This window comes from Perca fluviatilis, chromosome 13, assembly GCF_010015445.1.
Source record: "Perca fluviatilis chromosome 13, GENO_Pfluv_1.0, whole genome shotgun sequence".
In the NCBI taxonomy this organism is placed as follows: Eukaryota; Metazoa; Chordata; class Actinopteri; order Perciformes; family Percidae; genus Perca; species Perca fluviatilis.
In genome coordinates this window covers 26,305,736-26,330,795 of record NC_053124.1, presented here as the reverse complement: position 1 = coordinate 26,330,795, position 25,060 = coordinate 26,305,736, and the positions used below count along the sequence as shown (strand labels likewise).

Genomic DNA, 25,060 nt, shown 5'->3' with positions numbered 1-25,060 from the left:
TCATGAATAATTCGACAGCTGCTCAACCTGTTCTGTGTAGCCATACACAACTGTACTTGGCCAGCTTGTTTTGCCAGTCTGGTCTTGTTCATTATATAAAACACATCTTAAAAACTTGCCTTTCCCGTTTTTAGTACACGAGTGTCTCTAGTCTACAGAAGGAATGTGAACTAATACAAAAACACAGTGTTTTGACCTTGTTAACCAATTGCTGCTCTGCTATGCTATTTGTGTTTGAAGCTTCTGGAGAAGTGCTGCTGCAGTTTGCAATTAAAAACACTTTTTTTCTTTCTGTTGGCAATGTTTAAGATTTTTATTGTTTTGGTTTCAAGTTAATAATGACCATAGCTTTCCCTAAAAGGCACAAGCCTTCCTTTCCTGCGGAAACTTTTCCGATGGGTTTTAATCAGCATAAGCCAGTCCTTAAGTAGAGAGCTCTGCCTCAGAGCAGACGGCGCTGGGTGGCAGGGAAGAAGAAGGGATGGTGCGGACCGCTGCTGCTGAGACGTGACTCTTTGTTGGACGTCCTGCATGTGAATTCATTTCTTCTTTTCGGCCTTCTGTGCAGACTTGGTGACCTTTCCACCAGAGGCGAGCTTCTTGTCAACCGACTTGATGACACCGACGGCCACGGTCTGCCTCATGTCACGCACAGCAAAGCGACCTGAGAGGTGGAGATGGAAAAGTAAGACAGAAACAGAGGAGTGAATGAGAGGCTGAAACGATGCCTTTGATATGAGTAATGAGCTGGTGAATATACAGTGCGCATTATACTAAAGATCAATACTTTTAACTAAGTAATTGAGCACAAACATTACCAGTAGAAATGTTAATGATTCACAAAGGGTTTAGGCCATACATTAATGATAGCAATCATATCACATCTATACAGAAACAAGGCTGCCCACTTAGTCAATTACTTTTCAACCTTTTTATTGAAACACTGGCCCAAGCTAACAAAGATGAGACTGTTTTGGAAGGAATATCCATATTCTTAAAGATTACTGCCTGTCGGGTCAGCTGAGGCCTCTTGGGTCTTGGTGTGACCCAGCCTATGAGGCTATGTGGAAAGACCTCTTCAATGGACATACAGTACCTATACAGTCAGTATTGGGCTGGCCCAGCAGAGTTAATGAAGCACTACAGCTTCAAAATCAATAGGTTGTTTTTCATTGAAATATGATATGATTGGCATATGATTTGCACTTCCTCCCAGCATCACAAGACCGTAAGTACATTGCAGACAATGGAGCGAGCAGGACATCACCATCTTTCCGAATAATACCAAATGGAGTCCTAAATAATTTTGAGAATTGATGCCGGTCTGGGCAAAGACGATTTGGCTAATAAATTCTCTGTAGTCATTTAATGCATTATTAATATAAAAGCATCTAGGCTGTCAAAGTTAACGTGTTATCGCATCAACGGCACTCATTTTTTTAACGCAATAACAAAGGTTCTATGGACTGGAGTCTCTGAACACGTCCAACGCAGGTTGAATGCGCATCAGCAGGTCTGAGTTTTAAACGTCTGTTATATGAAATATCTGTAGCCTGTCGTCACTGGGCTGCAGTTTTTATAAACGATGATAATTTGGTCGCAGGTAATGGCCGGGACACATATAGCCGACGGGCGACCGTTGACAGAAAACCCCGTCGATATGATCGGTCGCGTCCCCGAGGTCCAAAAAACTGCCACAGAACACCAAAAAGACGAGGAGACGAGACGTAATACATCTCTATAACAGCAGGCGGCGCTAATCTGTAATGTTGCCCGAGAAATGAAAACCGGCAGCTGATTGGACGAACGCGTCACATGGGTTTGTTTTCTCCGGATATTGAGAGCCAGACTGTCATGGCGGCCGTTCAGAATACGATCTCATATCGTACTAAAATAGTTCACTGAAACGTGTTTCTGAAAACATTTTAAGCGAGAAACAGGCCGTGCAGTGTCTGAATCTGTCTTCATTTCAGCTCAACAAAGGTCAGTTTAAAAGATTTTCATCAGATTTTGAGAGACTGTAGTCTCCTCATTCCGCTTGTCATTTCCGGGTGAGTCCCGACTTCCCTGCCGCCGACCGAACACGTCAGGTCGGCCAAAATGAACGCCGACAGCCCCCCAGACGGTCGACGGCACGGGACACACCGAACAGATTTGAGTCACTGACCTCGCCAGACTGTCCCACGGCCGATAATCGGCCCTGGTGTGTCCCTGACGCAGTCTCACACCCACTTCCTCTCCCTGCAGCTCTCATATTCATATAACTGAATATCCAGTAACTAGTGTTTTTAATTGTGTGAGGCAAAACGATTCTTTGCAACTTCAGCGTAAAGGATTGTGAGGTTTTGAGTAGTATCTGCTGCCTTTCGTTTGACCGCAGCTGCGCTCGCTCAACAAGCAGCTGTGAGTGTTTTGGAAGTGCTGTGGGTGGAACAGTGAGTGAGACAGAGTGGTGACTACAGCTGCATACACTGTGGAGGGAATTATTTTCACTAGACATTATGACCAGAGAGATTTAAATCGGACTTTAACAGATTTTACCGGTTAAAAAAATTACTTCATTAACATATAATGGAAACACTGCTATGAATAATAGTTGTCATTATTTAATGGTGTTAATTGATTTCCAATAATAAATATATACATTTGGATAAAGCAAGCATATTTGTCCACTCCCATGCTGATAAGAGTATTAAATACATATATCCCTTAGAAATATCCCTTTAATGTACATTTTGAACAGATAAGAAAATGTGTGATTAATTGCCAATTAACAATGGACGATCATGCGATTAATCGCAATTAAATATTTCGATTGACAGCCCTAAAAGATTGTGATTAGTGCAGCTTTTAAATATACTTTTTTTCACAGCAGATGTTGACTTGTCATAGTAGGCGTAACTGGTATACCAGGGCCTTAAAATCTGCACCCCAAAATAGAGTGCAACCATCATTTACATCTTCAGTTACACCTCTGCCTGTCCCGTTATGACATGTCAAAATGTCATAGCACGCCATGTAAAGGATCTCTAACTAACTTATCAGGCCAACAAGAAAAAAGCTTTTCACTCACCCAGTGGAGGATACTGGGAGAAGCTCTCAACACACATTGGTTTTCCGGGCACCATGGTGATGATGGCGGCGTCTCCAGACTTGAGAGCCTTAGGGTTGTCCTCAAGCTTCTTGCCAGAACGGCGGTCGATCTTCTCCTTGAGTTCACTGAACTTGCAGGCAATGTGAGCGGTGTGGCAGTCCAGCACGGGGGCGTAACCCTGGGAGATCTGACCGGGGTGGTTCAGGATGATGACCTGCAGAGAGGGGAGGGCGGTCAAAAGAGCAACATCTAAGGATTTGGACTGGTTGGTGCTGGATGCCACGGAGTTATTCTCCCAGAAGAGTGGATGGAGGTAGACTGACTGCTGACTAACAGGGACACTAAATAGTGTGGTTCAATGTTCATTCTGCTGTGTGATAGCAGCCTAAATTGAAGGGGGAATATACTTTTCCAGACAGAAATAGTTAAGTACACTTAGAAATAGTGATATATTCTAGAGATTTAGGGACTTTTGTTGCTCCCCTCTCTCCCCATGTTGTACTGTCCATCTGCACACTGTCGACTGTAAAATAAAGTCACAATAAAGTGACATTCAGAGAGCATTTTGCTCCCTTAATCAAGTGAAGCACCTCCATATATTTGGCAGACTCGCAAGTGACAAATTGGAAAAAAAAAAAAAGCAGCAGAGGCTGAGATATCCTGAGTTTTAGTTGTGGCCGGGTCAAACTCCAAAAACACTGGATCCGGCATTTCCCATAATGCAACTCAATAGTGTCTTTCATTGGACCCATCAGAGCCACCGAAGTCATTACACAACTGTGTTTAGAGACTGAGCCGTAGTCATTGTGACACGTCAACTGAATATGATGTGTAAAATGTCCCTTTAATTTATAGGAAACTAGTATTTTGACCAAATCCAAACTCAGGCTTCACATACTAGTTTGATAAACTTTAATTATGACTGAAAACTAGTAGATTTCCATTACTGAGAGAAAAGCAGTTTTGTTTGCTAATTGTTTATTGGTTGGAGTTTGTATTAACAACTGATTGATTTCCCACTGTGTGAATGTAATGAGAATTGGGTTGGCTAAGGCAAATAACTAAATAAAACGTTTTGGTTTCTGTATCTACTTCATACAAACATTCCTGAGACTCACCTGCGCGGTGAAGTTGTCTGCTGCCATGGGAGGGTCGTTCTTGCTGTCGCCAGCCACGTTTCCACGGCGGATTTCCTTCACGGACACGTTCTTGATGTTGAAGCCGACGTTGTCACCAGGAAGAGCTTCAGTCAGGGACTCGTGGTGCATCTCCACAGACTTCACCTCAGTGGTCAGGTTGGGGGGAGCGAAGGTGACGACCATACCGGGCTTCAGGACACCGGTCTCAACGCGGCCGACAGGTACAGTTCCAATACCTGAGAGAGCAGGAGGCAATATGTTGCTAGAAGGCTTTTCACTTAACCTCAAAATATAAAAAAAAAATTAAATTAGCAAAGGTTTTGATTGCCACTTTACTGTGAGAGGTGTTTAAGACATTAATGAAGGGCTTGTAGCAGCTGTACAGTAAATTCTCACTCACACATCTTGTCAGTGTTTCTCTGCAGCCATCCATTTGATTATTTGTGATTTCACAGTTTGAAACATACAGTGGTGAAATTTAACTAAGTACATTTACTGTACACATTTGAGGTACTTGTACTTTAAGTTTTTAATGCCACTTTCTACTTCTACTCCACTACATTTCAGAAAGAAATATTGTACTTTTTACTCCACTACATTAACAGCATTGACAGCTTTGTTACTAGTTACTTTACAAATTAAGATTTTTTTGCACGTAAATTTAAATTTAACTACACAACAATATATAGGCCTACGAGTACAGCTGAAATGATAAGCCAATTAAACAGAACTGTGGATTGTTTTCAGGATTTTTCTGCATTAAGTACTTTTAATTTTAACACTATAAGTACATTTTCCTGATGATACTTACATACTTTTACTTAAGTAACATTTTCAATGCAGGACAAAGTATTTAACTGTGTGGCATTAGTACTTTAACTTGAAGGTATAGTAAATTATGTTAACACGATACATTTTCTGTCAAATTCAGCAAACGGTCACGGTCACCTAGCTCTCTATTTTCTGTGTGCGCTAATAGATAGAAAGATAGATAAATATAAAACAAACAGAAAGGAGAGCATGAGTCACAAAACTATTGCTATTCCTGCCAATAGGCAACAAGCAGCGATAGTTGATGGTATGAGGGGGGGCGGGGTGGAGGCAACATGTGAATGTGCCGGCTGGCCAGTAGTTATCTGTCCATGAATCTGGGGGGCGGAGCGCCTAAAGAAGGGGTTGTTTTTATTTATTTATTTGGCAGTTGAGTTCAAATATCAACAATCTTTTTGCGCAGCATCGCTTACTGCACCTTTAAGTAAAGGATCTGAATACTTCTTCCACCCCTGGAAATGTATACAGGCTGTATGGCCTGGTCCTGCTACAAATAAAGGAGTAACTTGGTAGTATGAATACATGTCAGGTCTGGGAATTGGCATAGTTTGTGTATACCTGTATATCCAGTTTCACCTCTGTGATAAGCCTGTCTAAACTAGTTGAAAAGGGGTCTGGATCCACTCCCAGAATTTGTCCTTCCGCAAATATTAGAGGCTGAGTATACACGGTGTGACGAATCAATCCGGACTCTGATTTCACCACAAGCTGCAGTTGTTACTGTTGTTGGTGCAACTTTCAGGATGTCAGGTGAGAAACTCGACTCTGTGCCTCTTTGATTGGTTTTGATCTTTTGTGATCTCTATTGTTAGTTAGCATGGACTTGTAAGTACAAGTGTTGGCTGCCCATCGTGGGTTTTGTTTTTAAAAGGTAAATTATCCCTTTTTCAAATATGGAATAATTGACATTTCAGGCTTCATGTATTCGTGTTAAAGTAATAGCTTTTTGTCATTTGGAGAGTTTTCTGTACATATATCCACAAATCCCGTAAGGCTTCATTCAGACAGAACAAGATAGAGTTACGGGGCCACAATGCACGCATGCAACTTTGCTACGCAGGTGGGAGGTGTGGCACCACTAGAGAACTACAGTGACCTGGAAAGTAATGATACGAAGGAAGAGGAGTGTTTTCTGTTCTGTCACATGCTGCAACAGCAATGTTCCAAAAACTTTTTATGCCATTGAAGCCCTGATTCATGATGATCATGGGTAAGGGAGAGGCTCATTCTGCATCTACAGTAAGACAAGCAATTTAATTAATTACAAGATAACATTGTGCAGCCTATTTTATAATGTCCCACACAACCTTAAATTGGGATTTAATTTATATTTGCTCTAATGCCTTTATAAAACATTTGACTAGATATTCATAAAGTGGAGAGAGATTGCTGGATGGGTTATTATGCTGACTGTACAAGTTGTTTTTAAGACTCTTTTACCTCGCACGGTGAGGGAAAAAAAATCTATTTGCATAGACTGATCTGATGTGAAGATTCTTGGCTCATTTTCCGTGTTACTTGGCTTACTAAACAGATTTTTTTTTATATGGGAGATGATAATTACAGAATTGGATTTAGACTTGTGATGTGATTTAAATAATACGGAAATGTTACCAGGTCTGACCTAGTAAGATTGCTGATTGCTGTGCCTGGCTTCAAAGTGCAATCAGTCATAAGATTAGTTTATATTTGCATGGTGGTGTGGTAGCTCAGTGGTTAGCACTGCTGCGTCACAGCAAGCACTGCTGAGTGTGCCTCCCACCTTAATTCAATTTGATCCCACTTTAAAGACATGCTAGGCCATTGCCCTTGACGTAGGCACTGGCATTACAACTAAAGTTGGTCCTGGCAGGCCGGACTTTGGCTCCTAATTAGTTAGGATGGGTTAAATAAATGTATATACATATATATTGACAAATAAAGGAAATATTACAAATTATTATTAGATAGGTAGGCAGACCAAAAATATAAGATGTAGAAAGTAGTGCCCAATTCCACTGACATTGTACTGCTTCCTTTTCCCTTAAGGTGCATGTAATTATGAGGTGACATGCAGTGTTGGGGAGTAAAGGAATACATGTACCGGCTTTACGTATTCAGAATACAAATTATGAGTAACTGTATTACGTTACAGTTACAATTTAAATAGTTGGTATTTAGAATACAGTTACAGTGTTGAAATCAGTGGATTACATGACGATACGTATCTGTTTCACTAGTTTATTCACTCTCTAAATAAATTAAGGCCACTATGCATTTCCCAGAAGCCCCGATATGAAAAAGAAAAAATTAGCTATTTGCGTGATCAGTCACAATGGAGTCGGAACCGGCACAACAGAGCCAGGGCAGGAATAAGTTTCTATCTTGGAAATTCAAACACAATTTCACATTAAAGAAAGAACAGGAAGAACGAAATATAACTGTGCAGTGCAACCTCTGCTTGCCAGAAACCAACCTTCTTTCAGCGTCCAAATTACTCCACCTCCAACCTGAAGAAACATCTTAAAGTTATTTTTTTTAATTAGCCAGGGGTAGTCGTCTGCTGTAGTTTTAATGGTCCCCTTGCTATTTTATAGTTGACGTGCAACTTTACATTCTCCTATGTGCTGCTTTACTAGCTCCAGAGCTGTTGACAGACTTACTAGCCCCGGTTAGATTTTTGTAGTATGCAGGTCGGGACTACAAATACACAACTCTATTTGTTTGTTCAGGTACACATTCAGCCAGTTAGAACAGAAGAACACACCAGAGTAGGCCTGTTTAGTAAGCTGTATGTGATGGCCACATTCCTACACTTATAAAATGCAATTCAATGTGGAAGTAATCCAAGTATTCAGAATACGTTACTCAGATTGAGTAACGTAACAGAATACGTTACAAATTACATTTGTGGGCATGTATTCTGTATTCTGTAACGAAATACGTTTTGAAAGTATCCTTCCAATACTGGTGACATGACAGTCCTTACCGCCAATCTTGTAGACGTCCTGCAGGGGCAGACGCAAGGCCTTGTCTGTTGGGCGGGCTGGGGGCAGGATGGAGTCCAGAGCCTCAAGCAGGGTAACGCCAGAGGCACCACCCTCCTTACGCTCGATCTTCCAACCCTTGAACCAGCCCATCTAAAATGGAGAGTGCAGAAACAGAGACAGAAGAGAGGAAGACAGAGAAAGTAATGGGGTAAGAGAAAGAACAATGATTAGTTCAAGAGGATTAATTGATAAGAAAATCCAAGAAATCCACAACGTATTATCTTTTGACAGAAATGATATAAATCTGAGTCACTGTCACAGATGTTCGATGGACTGATTTACCTACCAACCACAACTACAGTATGTTGACTAGAGCTTTCCATGTAATAAGTCACTCACCTTGTCACTGGCCTCCAGCATGTTGTCTCCATGCCACCCAGAGATGGGGACAAAGGCAACAGTGGCGGGGTTGTAGCCGATCTTCTTGATGTAGGTGCTCACTTCCTTGGTGATTTCCTCAAAACGCTTCTGGCTGTAAGGGGGCTCGGTGGAGTCCATCTTGTTGACTCCAACGATGAGCTGCTTCACACCCAGAGTGTAGGCCAGCAGGGCGTGCTCGCGGGTCTGGCCGTTCTTGGAGATACCGGCCTCAAACTCACCAACACCAGCCGCAACAATCAGCACAGCGCAGTCAGCCTGAACAGGGAGAATTTTGTAGTACATACATATTATACATACGTAAAGTATAAAGTGATGAGGCAGCAGACAACAGATTAGGTCAAAGGTGTGCCTTTACCTGAGAGGTACCAGTGATCATGTTCTTGATGAAGTCCCTGTGTCCAGGGGCATCAATGATGGTCACGTAGTACTTGCTGGTCTCAAACTTCCAGAGAGCGATGTCGATGGTGATACCACGCTCACGCTCAGCCTTCAGTTTGTCCAGCACCCAAGCGTACTTGAAGGAACCCTTGCCCATCTATTGTGGTTAAAACAACACAAATAGAGCAAGGGAAACAGGGAGAGCAACAGACAGAAGTTTAACCATAGCGATTATTAAAAATAAAAACATTTACATCATGTAAAACATATTTTTTTAAGTACCGGTAATATCATTTGCTTAAAGTCAGTAATTAATTTACTTTACTATAGTGTGCCTAAGCATTTTGTCCAGGGTTTGATGTAGCGAGTTATTTATGTCTTCTAAAGGGATATATTTTAGCATTTACTATAATATTCAATTATCTAACAAGTTAACTTCTTTGTCTTTTTTGTAGATGACTAAAATTGCTTTGTTAGTCTTCAATCATTACTAAATATTAAAATCTTAAATCTCAGACCATACTGATATTGCACTATTCCTTCCCTCTCAATTGTTATTGCATATTTTTGTAAAGTACTAAATTCTATTGTATTGTTATACTGTACACTTAACAGTATTTTTTTTAAATATATTTCTCACTGTTTTTTTATTATTATATGTTAAGTGAAGGATCCTTGCCCATCTATTGTGGTTAAAACAGGAAATGAAATGGGACAAAATTAGGAATCAGCCAAAAAAGTTAAACTGAAGATTAGTTTAGGCAGTTAAGATACCTTAGTTTGGGGAACAAAAACATTTTTTAGACCCTTTTTTCACTTAACAAAATATGCCAAATTTCTAAATACTTTAGTGATAGTTTGCCTAAAATGGACCATAAAGTTCCTGATCTAAGCAAATAATTGGTAAACAGACCTAAGAGTTTGACTAAGCATTAAATGCCCATTTTAACAATTATCAGTAAGTTACCCAGTCATAGTTTTATGGGGCTCCCCCCTTAGAAGTATATACATTTATATTATCATTTGTTTGAAGCTGTTAATCATTTTTTTTCTTTACTACTGTGCATATTTTAAAATGTAGGTTTTTCTGGATTCATCTTACAATGTTCAATTCAAATGTCAACTTTGTGTATAAGCTGATTTTAACAAATCAGTGTTCATATAGGCTTTAATGAGTTCAGTGTCCAAATATTTGTGTATAATCTTTCATATGGATTTCTACTTGTTCTAATATTTACTAAAATAAATACTCGTTATAGTAAAGTGGAAATAATTTCATAATTGAGTACTAGCTATATGAATCCATAACACATTGCATTTTAACTTTTATGTAAGTTAAACAATAGATTTTACCAGGGTTATTTTCAGTATTGATGCAGTAATACGGACAGTACGTGTCTTTAAACAGTAGGTGGCAGTTTTAACCAAGTAATATCAGTGAGCAGTTTCATCCACCGCACCCGTTTCCCACATATCTTATGACGCTATACAGCCTTTGACCTTTATGGTCTCATACATGTGTGTCCTTTGCTATAATTCTTATTTAATAACTTATATAGAGGCTGATGTCTCAAAAACCGACCTCAGCGGCTTCCTTCTCGAACTTCTCGATGGTCCTCTTGTCGATTCCTCCGCACTTGTAGATCAGATGGCCGGTGGTGGTGGACTTGCCGGAGTCGACATGGCCAATGACCACGATGTTGATGTGAATCTTTTCCTTTCCCATTTCGATGTACTGGTTATAAACATGGGGATCAGTTATATTTACATTAAAATGACATATTTTAGGTTTAAACTCATCTCCAAAATGGGGTGAGCACACCGGGAGGTCATTATGACTTTAGCTAATGTTAGTTAATGAGCTGTTGACTGCCGTTACGTTAGGTTTATCTGATTAAGGAATACCATAGTGAGTAGTTCCGTTGACATTCAATTAAAATATGTAGCTAACGTTTAAACGTCTAAATAGCTGCAGATCCGTGGGGACCACTAGCTACACCACATGACTTATTTAATCGAAAACCAGGTGACAATAGAATAGTGCATCATGTTTTTTTTTTTTAAACTATTTATCTTAGTAACAACTGCGGCATAAACAGCTGACGTTAGCTAACGTCACGTTGCCGGTCATTTAGTATTAAACCGAATATAACCAACCGTAGCTGTATTATATGCGTCAATACAGATTAACTGACTTCAGTGAGACATGCAAGATTGTGAAATTCGACAATTATGATAAAATTATGGAAAAAATCTTAGCTAGAACTCATTTTCGGTGCTCGCGCACGCCACCGGAAAGGCTACACTGGTGAGTCACGCGCCATGTGCTCGATAACGGGATGCCGGGCTTCTCGGCCTCCATGTTGCGCCGGGAGCGCAGAGCCGCCATGTTACCGACTGATGCAAGCGCGCAACCGACACCATACAGCCTATGCATACAGCCACAGCAGTGTGTGCGCGTTCACGACGGTAGACATAAAGGACTACCATGACTGGCAGAAACACTTTGAGAAATAACGTTTAGCTCGAGGTTCCCAATTAACGTTTTTGTAACAGTGTATTAAAGCCCTGTTAAGACAAAGCCAAATAGATCCCATGCTATACAAGGTTTGGATCGTAACAAGATGTGAGCTGGCATGTTTACCTTTTATGTGCACCTCAACATAAAGAAAAAAAAAAAGAAAAGAAAAAAAGTCAAGCAGGCTCTGATTTAGTCGTGATGCACAGACTTGACATTGTAGCCAAACCTGATTCTTAATTCCCTGGCCTGAATATTACCACAGCTCCTGTGTATTAACATGCATTGTTATGTACATACATGCATTTTTAGAGTTTAGCTTTCGGAGTCTGATAAAAAGGATGACTTCACTAACCTGTGCCCAGCAACTAAAGATGTCCTGATTTAGAGCGGAGGGGAAAAAAGGACAGAATGTGATGAGTCCCGAGTTTTTATACTGAGCCAGAAGAGCTGGGGGGGGCTGTGCATTCTCTTGTTGCTGTCAGACTAGAATACGGTTTGCCATTGGCTGGGGTGGCATAATTCCTATCGAGGCGATTGGATGACGAGTGCATCACTGGACACAGATAGCATGGTCAAAAACAGTTGCACCACAGAGCTGCTTGCCTGTGACAGCCAAAAACTATACCAACTGCAACACAGTAAAGACAGACAAGCCAATTTCAATTTTTTCAAAGACATTTATTTTATTAGTTACCAGCAGCTTTCTTTCCAATTAAATTTGTGGCATTTTAACAACAACATTTCCAACTTAAACTTAACTGAGAAGAGGCACTGTCATGTGATTCAGGTAAGGGACAATGCCACGTAGTTCTTTTTTCCTGCGAAAACTTTTGCGATGCGTTTTAATCAGCATAAGCCAGTCCTTAAGTAGAGAGCTCTGCCACAGAGAAGATGATCCAGGGTGAGGGCAAGACAGGGGGGAAGGAGTGGCCCGCTGCTGCCGGCACACATCTTGTTGCTGGATGTCCTGCACGGCCATTCATTTCTTCTTCTGGGCCTTCTCTGCAGCCTTAGTTGTCTTTCCGGATACGTCCTTGGTCTCGACAGCCTTGATGACACCAACAGCCACTGTCTGCCTCATGTCACGCACAGCAAAACGACCTTGAAGAGAAGAGGTGAGCAGTTAGTTCACCAGATCATCATAGTCTCCTTTTATCATAAAGCATTTCTAAAAATTGTGTATACAGTAGGCTTTCAAGTACATACCGAGGGGAGGGTAGCTGGAGAAGGACTCCACAACCATGGGCTTCTGTGGGATCAGTTTGACAATGGCGGCATCTCCAGACTTGACAAACTTAGGGGCGTCCTCAAGCTTCTTGCCAGAACGACGGTCGATCTTCTCTATGAGCTCGCTGAACTTGCAGGCAATGTGAGCGGTGTGGCAATCCAGCACAGGGGCGTAACCAGCGTTGATCTGGCCAGGGTGGTTCAGGATGATGACCTGTGGACACATTTTGAATTAGAACTAGCAAATTGCAACTTTGGCCAAAACTGCATGCTATTCAATATCCGTTAAGCTTTTTAAGTTCACAATACCAACCTGGGCGTTGAAGTTGTCAGCTCCCTTGGGTGGGTCGTTCTTGCTGTCGCCAGCCACGTATCCACGACGAATTTCCTTCACGGACACGTTCTTGATGTTGAAGCCGACGTTGTCACCAGGGACAGCCTCGGTCAGAGTCTCGTGGTGCATCTCCACAGACTTGACCTCAGTGGTCAGGTTGCAGGGAGCGAAGGTGACGACCATACCGGACTTCAGGAGACCGGTCTCAACACGGCCGACGGGTACAGTTCCAATACCTGAGAAAAGCAATTGTAGTTTTTAAGTACTCAAGATGACTCGACAGTGGAGAAGCTGTAGTTCATGCCATTTTCTTCTAGCAAATCTTAAATTTAGCAAATAAAAAAAAGAATCCGTTCTTACCGCCAATTTTGTAGACGTCCTGCAGGGGCAGACGAAGGGGCTTGTCGGTGGGGCGGGCTGGAGGCAAGATGGCGTCCAGAGCCTCCAGCAGTGTGGTTCCACTGGCATTACCCTCCTTGCGCTCAACCTTCCATCCCTTGAACCAGCCCATCTGCAGACAGATTCAAAGAAAGAAATCAGTCCATGTTCAAGACAGAAATTAGTCTGTTGTCAATCATCTGGTTAACACAAGTTAAGCGCCACAAAGTAATATTTCCTCACCTTCTCACTGGTCTCCAGCATGTTGTCTCCATGCCACCCAGAGATGGGGACAAAGGCAACAGTGGCGGGGTTGTAGCCGATCTTCTTGATGTAGGTGCTCACTTCCTTGGTGATTTCTTCGAAACGGGCCTGGCTGTAAGGGGGCTCGGTGGAGTCCATTTTGTTGACTCCAACGATGAGCTGCTTCACACCGAGGGTGAAGGCCAGCAGGGCGTGCTCGCGGGTCTGGCCGTTCTTGGAGATACCGGCCTCAAACTCACCAACACCAGCAGCAACAATAAGAACGGCGCAGTCAGCCTGAACGTTAATAAAAAGTAGTTTAGTACAACAACAAGATGCAAATGGTGTTCAAACTTTGGGCTAGCCATGTATTAAGATGATAACTTACCTGAGAGGTACCAGTGATCATGTTCTTGATGAAGTCCCTGTGTCCAGGGGCATCAATGATGGTCACGTAGTACTTGCCAGTCTCAAACTTCCAGAGAGCGATGTCGATGGTGATACCACGCTCACGCTCAGCCTTCAGTTTGTCCAGCACCCAGGCGTACTTGAAGGAACCCTTGCCCATCTGGAGAGATAAATTAGGTATATTTTATATCATTTTTTGCTTCTATTAACAGTTGTTAGAAGGAAAGGGACGTAGCTATAAGTTCACATAAAACAAATTTAAACAAGTCATTTTATGTGTATTTAAGAACGCAATACGTACATATTTAGAATGTCAAAGGATTAGAGTCAAGGTCAAGTAAAATACCCAATAAACTAACTGCCTGGCTATTACTTTCTTTAATTACTTTTTACATATTAAACATTAATGTTACCTTTTACATGTGATGACATTTTAGTAGGAAATTATATTGTCTTTGTACACCAGCAAAAGGCCTCTACTGAAGTGCACAGTCACCATAAAAGCTATCGGCGTTAAGCCACACCCCTGCGTGCGCGCACACGCTGCCTCAATCTGGTGCCGGGCAGTAGGGCTCAGAGTGGGCACGCTGACGCCGCCATCTTGGCTATTGAATGTACGTTAACGGTCAGAAAGATGAAGCAAAAATATACAAAATAATTTTAACCGCTCACCTCAGCGGCTTCCTTCTCGAACTTCTCGATGGTCCTCTTGTCGATTCCTCCGCACTTGTAGATCAGATGACCGGTGGAGGTGGACTTGCCGGAGTCGACATGGCCAATGACCACGATGTTGATGTGGATCTTTTCCTTTCCCATTGTTGTAGTTTCTGTCACGAAAAAAAAAAGCTTTCGTTAAGAAGAGCGGCATCATTATTAGCAGATCAACATTAGAGTTTAGCATTTAACTAGCTATAGAGCGCGATAACGTTGTTATATTAAACCATGAAATATAGGGCCCAGCTTAATATTAACACCGGTTTAGCAATAGCTCATGCTAAGTGACTGAACCAGCCACATAAAAATGGCCACATTTCGAAAACACATAGCTAGTTAAAACACATTAACGCTAGCTAACTAGCTAGCTAATAATCGGTAACGTGGGATTTAAGCAGCTAACGTTAACAGGGCTAGCGTTAACAGGCTGCTGCTAGGCCTCACTCGGCCAAGAGCCAGAGACACGTGTTACTCCATGGGCCACGTCGTATAAAGTTACAAAGCCTGCCAAATATTCAGGAGCTATTTCGTCCAGCACCTGTCACTGGATATTATTTGCAGTTGTTATAAAGTGGCGATGGAAGAAAGGCCGGCCCAGCTTCCCTGGCTCTCTGCTTTCCAGCCTCCTTTGTTCCTTTCAACAATCTCTCCTCCATGAAACCGCTTCATCAAAAACTTAAATCAAGATTTTAAAAAAATAGAAACTCACTACGACACTTAAATCAAGCGGGTTAGAAATATAAAAGCACAAGTAATAACACGACTTTAAATGTTCTGCCCATTCCTTCAAAAAAGCCACAGGTTTGTAAAGTTTCCGTTACATAACGTTAACGGATGATGCAAAGTTTGGGATAAAGACAAATGTTCGAAGGGAAACTCTCGGCTAAATGTTACTAACTATGTAACGACCTGATTCGTGCTCTATCGCCCCCACCGTATTGAATCAAAGTTAAACTTACCGGTGTTTCTGGGTTTTCACGGCCAAAGCTGCTGCCCCTAGCCAGGTAACAGAAAGAGGAAGTCAAGGGTTGGACTGGGGGTTTTATACTGAATGGGAGGCGGCCTGACTTCCCGGCGGCCTCCCCGGTACAGACCCTGCAAATCACACACATTCCTGCAAAAACGTCAGCACGCCACCGGATGAACCGCCTGTAACATGTATGATGTCTCACATTATTTTACACCCATGGTCTTACCAGGGACTGTGCAGTTTAGCTTAACATTGAAACTAACAACAGGGACACTAATATGGGTGTTGATAACAGTATCATTATACAGAAACAGGGTGTAAAAGCACACAATTGATCTTGTTGCTGAGCGGTTTCATGGTTGTTTGAACTAAAACTTCCTCGACATTCATCGATCAGCTGGTCGACATGTTTTGTTTTTTTATGAAACAAAAAATACATTAAAAGATTCCTTGATGTGAGTTATTTTTTAGCCATTGACAAACTATAAATGATATCATGCTGAAGAGATTAAAAAAACATCCACTTACGATTAATAGCCACATTCCGAGTGTTGGACATAATGAAGCTTGACATGTATTATTAAAATATATCTTATTTTTCCATCATAACCGGATACAGCTTCACCAAGTTATTAATATGACAAATGTTTCATAGAAAAAAGGTTGGGAGGACAGGGTGTATTTCAAACTGAAATTTTCAAAAACACATGCAAAGACACACAAAATGTTTTTTAATAATATGTAATAACGATATTAATAAAAGTTATTCATCATTCACAGGTTGTATGTTTGGTTGTGTAAACAACATATAGACAGGTGATTCTTTTCTTTTTTAATCATTAATTAAAAAATAAAATCACTATTTACAGATCCACCACAAAGCTCTCCCCCTGGAAGCCCTCACACCCACCTTCTGGTAATATTGGGAGGACTCATCAGCCTGAAGAGATTATCTCAATCCGACATTTGCATTCAAACAGAGCCCCGACCCTTAAAAGATTAACTCAGGCTGTTTTTAAGACACCTTATCTTGCTGGTCGTTTACATTTACAACAGACGTATATACACAAGTGTTTGATTAAATTAAAAGTGATGTTCTCAGGGTAAAGTGTATTTCAGGGCCAGCTGCTTAACAACCAAAAACATAGTGGGAAATAAGTATCAACAACCACAAAAACGTGATATCCTTATAACGTCTCTCCTTTGTTAACTTTGCTGTGAATTTTATCAGCGTATTCTCTTTTGATCCGTTTTCCACCTATAAAGTGGCAAAGGTGTCTGGTTAACTAAAATATTAGAATTATCTGGGGTAAATGTACACAATCTCACCCATATTCACATTTTAAAGCTGCCCACTGCATCCTGTAAATGTGAGTTATGAATTAGACTGGGTAAAGGCCTGTTTTGTCACTTGGATGCTACTTGGGGGTCAAGAGGTCAGATTCTGCCTCTTCTTCCATCAGTGTGGCATGTTGCCCAGTATAGAGGCAGCTGCCATCCCCTGGCACACACAAACACACACACCACGCTCGGCTTTCCCTGCAGTTCAGGTAACAGCCACTTTAACTTGACAGCTGCTGATTTCACTCAGCGCAGAGAAGAGAGCGACCACGAGAGGAGGAAGCAGAGAGAGGCAAGCCGGGTGAGATACGGGGAGAAGAGGGAGTTGTTAGGATGACTGAGGGGCAGAAAGAGAGTAGAGCCATAAAGAGTGAGTTTAAATAAATCCCTGTTAAATGTCAGTTACATGCAGTGCTTTTGTATGCATGCAAACAAACAGGTTCTGCTGTGTTTTACGTAATTCACATTATATAACCCATCTGACGGAGCCACGCCTTTAGTATCTCACAAAGCATTATGTACTTTTAAATGTCTTCTGAATCCACCAGTTGCCACAATGTCAAGCAACTGCTAACCAAAGGCTTAAAAATAAGGTCTGAGCCAGTTAGGATTATTTAAAGTAAAATGAGCAATGCTGATACTCGTTTAACATGGTGAAGTTTTCAATCTTAACTTGAAAGGCATACACAGCTTTCCTGGTTTTTGTTTTCACTTTGGAAGGCCAGATAAGAAATACATTTTTTAACACATAAGCAAGCCTAAATGGTAGCTTAGATTAGTTGTAAACCATATGTAACTTTATCTCAGTTGTAGACTTAATGGGATATGACTGGTTCTGTCAACTTGTGTGTACAGAAAAGTAAACCAGCCATATTTTACAGTGACAGCGCGCTCAGTCTCTCGGTCAGTTGGTTTGAAACAGATAAGTAGTTGAAAATGGAAAAGCTAAAGGAAAGTACAAGTAGCCTACCTCAAAAATTGTACCAAAGTACCATACTTTATCATACACAAATTCACAATCCGATAAGATAAACTGAACAACAAAGTATAGCTGAGGGGGATGTTAATAGTTTTATAGGTATACTGTATGGTCATAAATAACACGTTTGGAAAGTCAAAGGAGCAACAAAGTCATGAGGATTCATCCTCTGGAAATCATGAGTGTGCCATTAAATAGTTGTTGAGATATTTGAGTCTGGACAATTGACCAGCATTGCCATCCCCATAGTGCTACGCTGCTAGCATGGCTAAAAACACACAGCTTGGTTCATGAAGCCTTGAATGATCTAATAACTGAACAGAGCAAAGTACAACAGCTGTGCTCTTATTTCATACACTCAGTACAACAGGGTGTGTGTGTGAGTGTGTGCGTGCGTGTGTGTGTGTCAGTGTGTGAAAGGGAGAATATGATTCAACAGGCAACACGTCAGTGATGAGTCATCGGTATGAGCGGTGGGTTGGTTGGTGGTGGTTATAGCAACGAGAGATGTGAACATATTACAAGACTGAGAAAAACCTGATAGATAGATAGATAGATAGATAGATAGATAGATAGATAGATAGATAGATAGATAGATAGATAGATAGATAGATAGATAGATAGATAGATGGATGGACGGACGGACAGATGGACGGCAGCACTGATCAGCTTTGCCTCTGTTCTCTACAGAAACTAGTAGAAAAAGCAATATTTTTTAAGGCTCCCTTTAATGGTAATCATCTACCTTAAGTCATTTAAAGTCTTTTTTCAAATATGAAATCACGTTGCTGCTGCTTATGTTTACTTTTATAATTATGTCATGACAATGACTTTAACTTGCATTAGGGCCTACTTGTTTATTTGTCTTTTTTCTTCTCTTACATTATTTATTGTGACCATTATGCACCAGAATACCAAGGCTAATTCCTTGTATCTGAAAACCTAATTGGCAATAATCCTGTTTCTGATTATATTGCAAACAATAAATACGTTACAACTTTCTTCCACTTAGCCACAACAGCATTGAGGTCGGCCACCGATATTGACTGATATGGCCTGGCTTATGCCAGAGGTGTTGGATGGGAGGGGTTGATTTCAAGAACATGTACTGGTCAGGTATGTGTTCATCAAACTGGGGGAAAGCATTTCTTCATGTACCCAGCTTTCTGCATGGGGGCATTTGTATGTTGAAAAAGGGAAAGGGAGAAATAAACTGTTGCCACAAAATTGGGCATTTGTGAGCATGTCTGAGGAGCCACAGTATTAATCTGAGGAGTTGTGAGATGATTTACAGAATAAGAAAGGAGACAAAACCTCTAAAATCCATCAAAATTTAAAAGGAAGTCGGTTATAGTTGTAGACATATGCAACTGGTGACGACGGTCGCATGACATTAGAAACATGACCTTGTTTTAACACTCTTTTGGGAAAACTACTTGTTACTAGGTGAAAATGTGATGAGGAGTTTAAGGGGTTATGAATTAAAATTGCTGGAAAAAACTGATCCAAGGTACAATGCACATAAGTAAACTTTTTCCACATAATTTTGGCCATATAGAGTACAAACAGACAATATTTTACCTTGTACAGCAAATAGACATGCTAAACACATTATAGTCCAGTTAAAACCATTTTTTGTGGGCAGCAGCATCAACTGATACTTCAGATTAGTCTTTATCTGCCAGTTTTAAGAAACGTGACTCGGTTTCTGTGTGGGTGCAGTGAAAAAAAGGCTCTGACTGATTCTGATCAGAGCCAACATTCAGAAAATCCCACGGCTCCAGCATTCATGTGCATACAGTCAAGAGCTTTAGGTAACTGAATCTAAATAGCAATTGATGGCTTAGATTGTATCTGGAGTGGGGGGACAGTTAATGCAAATAAATCACATTTACAACACAACACCAGTTTCACATCTCCTGCAGTCTGCTAACCCACACCCCCCCACGCTTCACACTTGCAAACAAAGTATTCCCTTTTGGTGTCCAGGCTATCGTCTGCATTTGTTTCACACCCCGAGTGTTAAGGAGAGGTGTTTATGCGCAGCCTCCATGGTAGCTATATGAATAAACTCTTGGCTTCTACTTTAGGGGCAGCAGGGAATTTCATTCACCCACCTATGCCTATGATTACCTGTTGCTTCTTCCATTGTGGTTTTATACCCATATGCAGATTCTGGATCTGTGACATAGCTGTTGTGGATGTGTAATGCTGTTGAAATATTATACGTGATATTGGGCTTAATAAAGCCTTTTGTCACTAATTAAGTGTATGTTTTTCTGTACCAAATACTTGGTAAATGGAAGTTTCATTAACATGTGAGCCTTGAAACTGGTTGAAACCCCATTACATGTTAAAAATGAAATTAAAAAATGCATATTTATATCTTAAGGTAAACAAATGTGCATCCTGCTTGCAACAAAATTGGTGAGGTTTCTGGTCCATTATTTTATATGAGCTATGAATGTCGTCATTATTAAAAATCAAACTGGTCTTCTCTTGTCTTTTCCCACTTATGAACAGGTATGTGGTACAGCAGAAACACAGGAAGAAAATTGGCAGGACTCCCACTTAACTGAGAAAACTGATAAAAACATTTAAATAAGAGAAACAATTAGACTGAATGTATCCTCACTGGGAGTATTGTTCATAATCAGTTTTGTCAGGACATGATACAAATCTTGCAGGAACTGAAATGATCAATAAACCTGGCTCAGCAATGCTGTGTTGAAAGAATAGATAAGTTCCCCTGCAGCTAGTGTTTTTCAAGCATCATGTCTTGCTTCATGTGTTCATATACTCCTGACTTTGGAGTTGTGTTGGTGACTATTTGTGAATTTTAAATGTGAAACCAATAAATAAATGTACTACTTGTGAGACAACAGTACTAATAAATGCTACAGACTAGGACTGTGTCATCTTTCTTTTATTGAACCAAACAAATGCAATTAAATATGGCCACCACATACACATAAATAAATTGGGGGTTAATTCATTTTTTATTTGCAGAATAAAGGCTCCGCATTTATGGATGGGTTTTCTATGCATTAATAATGTATTATACATAACGTTATAAAAAGTGAACTTGCTTTCCAGGACGCCATTTCTTTTCGTAGGATGGCGAAGGCATGCCACCCTGGGAACAAAATACTCGCTTCCAGGACAGTCAAACAACTGCATTCTCATGAAAAAAGCACAATGCTGACATTACCTAAGACAATATTATTTTAAGTTGGATATAAGGTTTTAAACGCCAAGAAAAAAATACACTATGGTCACCATGTTGTTTTATAGTCGCGAATGGGTAATAATTCACGCCATAACGCCTAAATTAGTGAAAGAGAATAATGTCAAGGCAATCATTTCTCGTGCTATTAAAGCTGCTAACGTTAGCTATGGTTAGCTGTTGTAAAATGTGTTAACAGTCTTTGGTAAATATCCGAATAAAACCGCCAATAAACACAAGCATTAAGCCAGCTTCATGATAAATCGAACATTATTCAAGAGGAGTTATTTGACGAGGAGAGGGTGACGTTTTCGTGGAGTAACAATATCAATGGGTAGAAAAGTTTAAAGGCAATACGTGACCATATCTATGATACGTGACGAAAAGGCAAGGCGTCGAGCGACATTTCCAGTTACACCACACCGGTGGATACAAGGACATCCGGGTCATTCATCAAAAATCTGATGCAAGCCTCCGGTAACACCATAGACAGTATATAACACCCATTGGTAACACCTAACGCCGGTCAACGTAATATAAATATTTACTTTCACAATATTGGTGAAAGAAGTACTCAGAGCTTTTACTTAAAGGTCTATAATACTGGGGGGGGGGAAGGAAAAGACGCAATACCACAGTGTAGGATTGTAGGAATATTTACAAGTAGGCTGTAAGTCGTTCAAAAATAACATATAATAAACTTAAAGTAGCCTATCAAAAGTAAAACTACTCATTATGCAGAATGGCCAATTACAGAATCATATATCTACTGTCGTCAGCATACTCTACAATAATACAGCATAGCTTAGTTGCTTATATTATATTATTAATCTGAATCTGCAAAGTAACAAGTAACTGATGTTATGAAATTAATGTAGTGGAGTAAAACCTTTTGGCTTCCACAATGTAGTGGACTAGAAGTATAAAGTCGAATAACTTGGAAATACTCAAAAGTAGTACCTAAAAAACCCAAGTTGAGTCCTCTTAGATCATTTTTTTTTGTGCTGGTGTAATATAATATATTTTATCATAATTTAAAAAAAAATTATTCTCTCTATTTAAGAGAGGCGGTTGTTTTACTGGGCCGTGCACACAGACTGCCAGTCCTCCTCTGACAATGTTAAAGTACATTCTTGTTCCCATTTCTCTTTCCCATACAATGTTTTCTGGTGGAAAAAAACCACTGTCTAGAAATATGACTTGCGTTAGGCTTTGTGACACAAAAGCAAGGTCGAATACATTCATTATGCCTTTCTTTTGCGTTTCTTCTGTGTATCCTCATTTGATTACTTGATAGAAATGCCATTTTTGTAAATATCTATAAACATATTTCCGTTCCAGTTAAAAGTTATCTTTTAGGATTGAAAACATGGTTGTTCCCCATCATAATGGTGCAGTAGGCAGTGAGCCCTCTGGTGGCCCAAGTTTTAAATCTGCTGTCGATTATTATAGGGGCAAAATCAGTGTCATACGTTACACCATCTCAGATGTTTCTCTACAGTTTTATCACATCATTCCATATTTTGAGAGGTCTGTTATCTGTTAATATAATAATAAAAATCATAATAATAATAATAATCATCATAATATTTTAATGGTATAATACAGTACAGGCCAAAAGTTTGGACACACCTTCTCATTCAATGTGTTTCTTTATTTTCATGACTATTTACATTGTAGATTCTCACTGAAGGCATCAAAACTATGAATGAACACATATGGAATTATGTACTTAACAAAAAAGTGTGAAATAACTGAAAACATGTCTTTTTATATTTTAGATTCTTCAAAGTAGCCACCCTTTGCTCTGATTACTGCTTTGCACACTCTTGGCATTCTCTTGATGAGCTTCAAGAGGTAGTCACCTGAAATGGTTCTCCAACAGTCTTGAAGGAGTTCCCAGAGATGCTTAGCACTTGTTGGCCCTTTTGCCTTCACTCTGTGGTCCAGCTCACCCCAAACCATTTTGATTGGGTTCAGGTCCGGTGACTGTGGAGGCCAGGTCATCTGGCGCAGCACTCCATCACTCTCCTTCTTGGTCAAATAGCCCTTACACAGCCTGGAGGTGTGTTTGGGGTCATTGTCCTGTTGAAAAATAAATGATGGTCCAACTAAACGCAAACCGGATGGGATGGCATGTCGCTGCAGGATGCTGTGGTAGCCATGCTGGTTCAGTATGCCTTCAATTTTGAATAAATCCCCAACAGTGTCACCAGCAAAGCCCCCCACACCATCACACCTCCTCCTCCATGCTTCACGGTGGGAACCAGGCATGTAGAATCCATTCGTTGACCTTTTCTGCGTCGCACAAAGACACAGCGGTTGGAACCAAAGATCTCAAATTTGGACTCATCAGACCAAAGCACAGATTTCCACTGGTCTAATGTCCATTCCTTGTGTTTCTTGGCCCAAACAAATCTCTTCTGCTTGTTGCCTCTCCTTAGCAGTGGTTTCCTAGCAGGCCTGATTCGCGCAGTCTCCTCTTAACAGTTGTTCTAGAGATGTGTCTGCTGCTAGAACTCTGTGTGGCATTCATCTGGTCTCTAATCTGAGCTGCTGTTAACTTGCGATTTCTGAGGCTGGTGACTCGGATGAACTTTCCGTGCGTTCATGGACATCGGAAAAACGTTTTTCCGAGTGAAAACGTCACCATTCACGTAACTTCCTATGGGAATAAGAGGTGGGAAACTCAGGCTGGATTTTGTTAACCGAGTTTCCCAGTTGGTGACGCGTTGTTGACAACTGACGTTTGATGGAGGCAACTTTGGTTCACTGAACATATTTCAATGATATAATAAACTGTTTATTGTGGACAAACGCCTCTGCCAAGAAACATACAGACATAATATGTTTAAAATTATTCATAAATAGGCCCATGTATAAAAAAACAACACCTTATCCGTGTCTTTTCCCATTCGTTGTCCTGCAGATAACACAAACACACACCTGGCGATGTGCTGTTTGGATGCTCGCATAAGAAAACAGCAGAGAATCTTCTGTTATTGTGGCCTCCATGTTTTCACACACCTGATGCTCTAGGCTACGGCCAACCGTTGGTGGCAGTCATGCAAAAAGTTGTTATGCCAAACGCCAATATAACAGAAGAAGAAGAACGCGCATCCCGACCATCTGAACGCTGCCAGTCAGAAAAACAACGTAACCAGGGGGGCGGTGCCTGTTATTCCGAGGTGGCATGAACGCAGCATTATCCTCAGCAGCAGAGGTGAATTTTCCGGACTGACTGACCTTCATTTGTTAAAGTAGTGATGGCCACTCGTTTCTCTTTACTTAGCTGATTGGTTCTTGCCATAATATGAATTCTAACAGTTGTCCAATAGGGCTATCGGCTGTGTATCAACCTGACTTCTGCACAACACAACTGATGGTCCCAACCCCATTAATAAGGGAAAAATTCCACTAATTAACCCTGACAAGGCACACCTGTGAAGTGAAAACCATTTCAGGTGACTACCTCATGAAGCTCATTGAGAGAACACCAAGGGTTTGCAGCGCTATCAAAAAAGCAAAAGCTGGCTACTTTGAAGAATCTAAAATATAAGACATGTTTTCAGTTATTTCACACTTTTTTGTTAAGTACATAATTCCATATGTGTTCATTCATAGTTGTGATGCCTTCAGTGAGTATCTACAATGTAAATAGTCATGAAAATAAAGAAAACGCATTGAATGAGAAGGTGTGTCCAAACTTTTGGCCTGTACTGTGTGTGTGTGTGTGTGTGTGTGTGTGTGTGTGTGTGTGTGTGTGTGTGTGTGTGTGTGTGTTTTTGAATAAAGGGGTTTTACTTGTAAGAGTGTATTTTTAAATTGTGGTATTGGTATTTTACTTCTAACACTGGTAGTATATTA

General features: G+C 40.7%; 2 protein-coding genes and 1 long non-coding RNA gene across 3 annotated transcripts; 1 reads left to right on the top strand and 2 right to left on the bottom strand.

The window, feature by feature from the left end:
• Positions 1–298: 298 nt before the first annotated feature.
• Positions 299–11,869, bottom strand: LOC120570870 (elongation factor 1-alpha). Its single transcript, XM_039819472.1, has 8 exons — positions 11,726–11,869; positions 10,435–10,587; positions 8,830–9,009; positions 8,433–8,729; positions 8,033–8,183; positions 4,213–4,469; positions 3,074–3,308; positions 299–664 (listed from the first exon to the last, which is right to left on the bottom strand). The coding sequence occupies exons 2-8, from the start codon at positions 10,576–10,578 to the stop codon at positions 540–542; spliced, it is 1,389 nt and encodes a 462-aa protein (XP_039675406.1). The 5' UTR covers positions 10,579–10,587; positions 11,726–11,869; the 3' UTR covers positions 299–539.
• Positions 5,589–20,874, top strand: LOC120570872. The gene is made up of 2 exons (XR_005641155.1): positions 5,589–5,814; positions 18,980–20,874. It is a non-coding gene; the product is annotated as an uncharacterized LOC120570872 (long non-coding RNA).
• On the bottom strand, positions 12,035–15,768 carry LOC120570871 (elongation factor 1-alpha). Its single transcript, XM_039819473.1, has 8 exons — positions 15,637–15,768; positions 14,636–14,790; positions 13,944–14,123; positions 13,556–13,852; positions 13,295–13,445; positions 12,914–13,170; positions 12,580–12,814; positions 12,035–12,474 (listed from the first exon to the last, which is right to left on the bottom strand). The coding sequence occupies exons 2-8, from the start codon at positions 14,777–14,779 to the stop codon at positions 12,353–12,355; spliced, it is 1,386 nt and encodes a 461-aa protein (XP_039675407.1). The 5' UTR covers positions 14,780–14,790; positions 15,637–15,768; the 3' UTR covers positions 12,035–12,352.
• Positions 20,875–25,060: the final 4,186 nt, after the last annotated feature.

What these genes read in the sequence shown, in the direction of transcription:
- LOC120570871 (XM_039819473.1), bottom strand. Translation starts at nt 14,779, where the DNA reads ATGGGAAAGGAAAAGATCCACATCAACATCGTGGTCATTGGCCATGTC. An exon ending in TGATCACTGGTACCTCTCAG is followed by an intron (nt 13,853 to 13,943) that starts GTAAGTTATCAT and finishes ATTAACGTTCAG; the next exon opens with GCTGACTGCGCCGTTCTTAT. An exon ending in CTCCAGCTACCCTCCCCTCG is followed by an intron (nt 12,475 to 12,579) that starts GTATGTACTTGA and finishes CTTCTCTTCAAG; the next exon opens with GTCGTTTTGCTGTGCGTGAC.
- LOC120570870 (XM_039819472.1), bottom strand. Translation starts at nt 10,578, where the DNA reads ATGGGAAAGGAAAAGATTCACATCAACATCGTGGTCATTGGCCATGTC. An exon ending in GGACGTCTACAAGATTGGCG is followed by an intron (nt 4,470 to 8,032) that starts GTAAGGACTGTC and finishes CTGCTCTCTCAG; the next exon opens with GTATTGGAACTGTACCTGTC. An exon ending in CTCCCAGTATCCTCCACTGG is followed by an intron (nt 665 to 3,073) that starts GTGAGTGAAAAG and finishes TCCACCTCTCAG; the next exon opens with GTCGCTTTGCTGTGCGTGAC.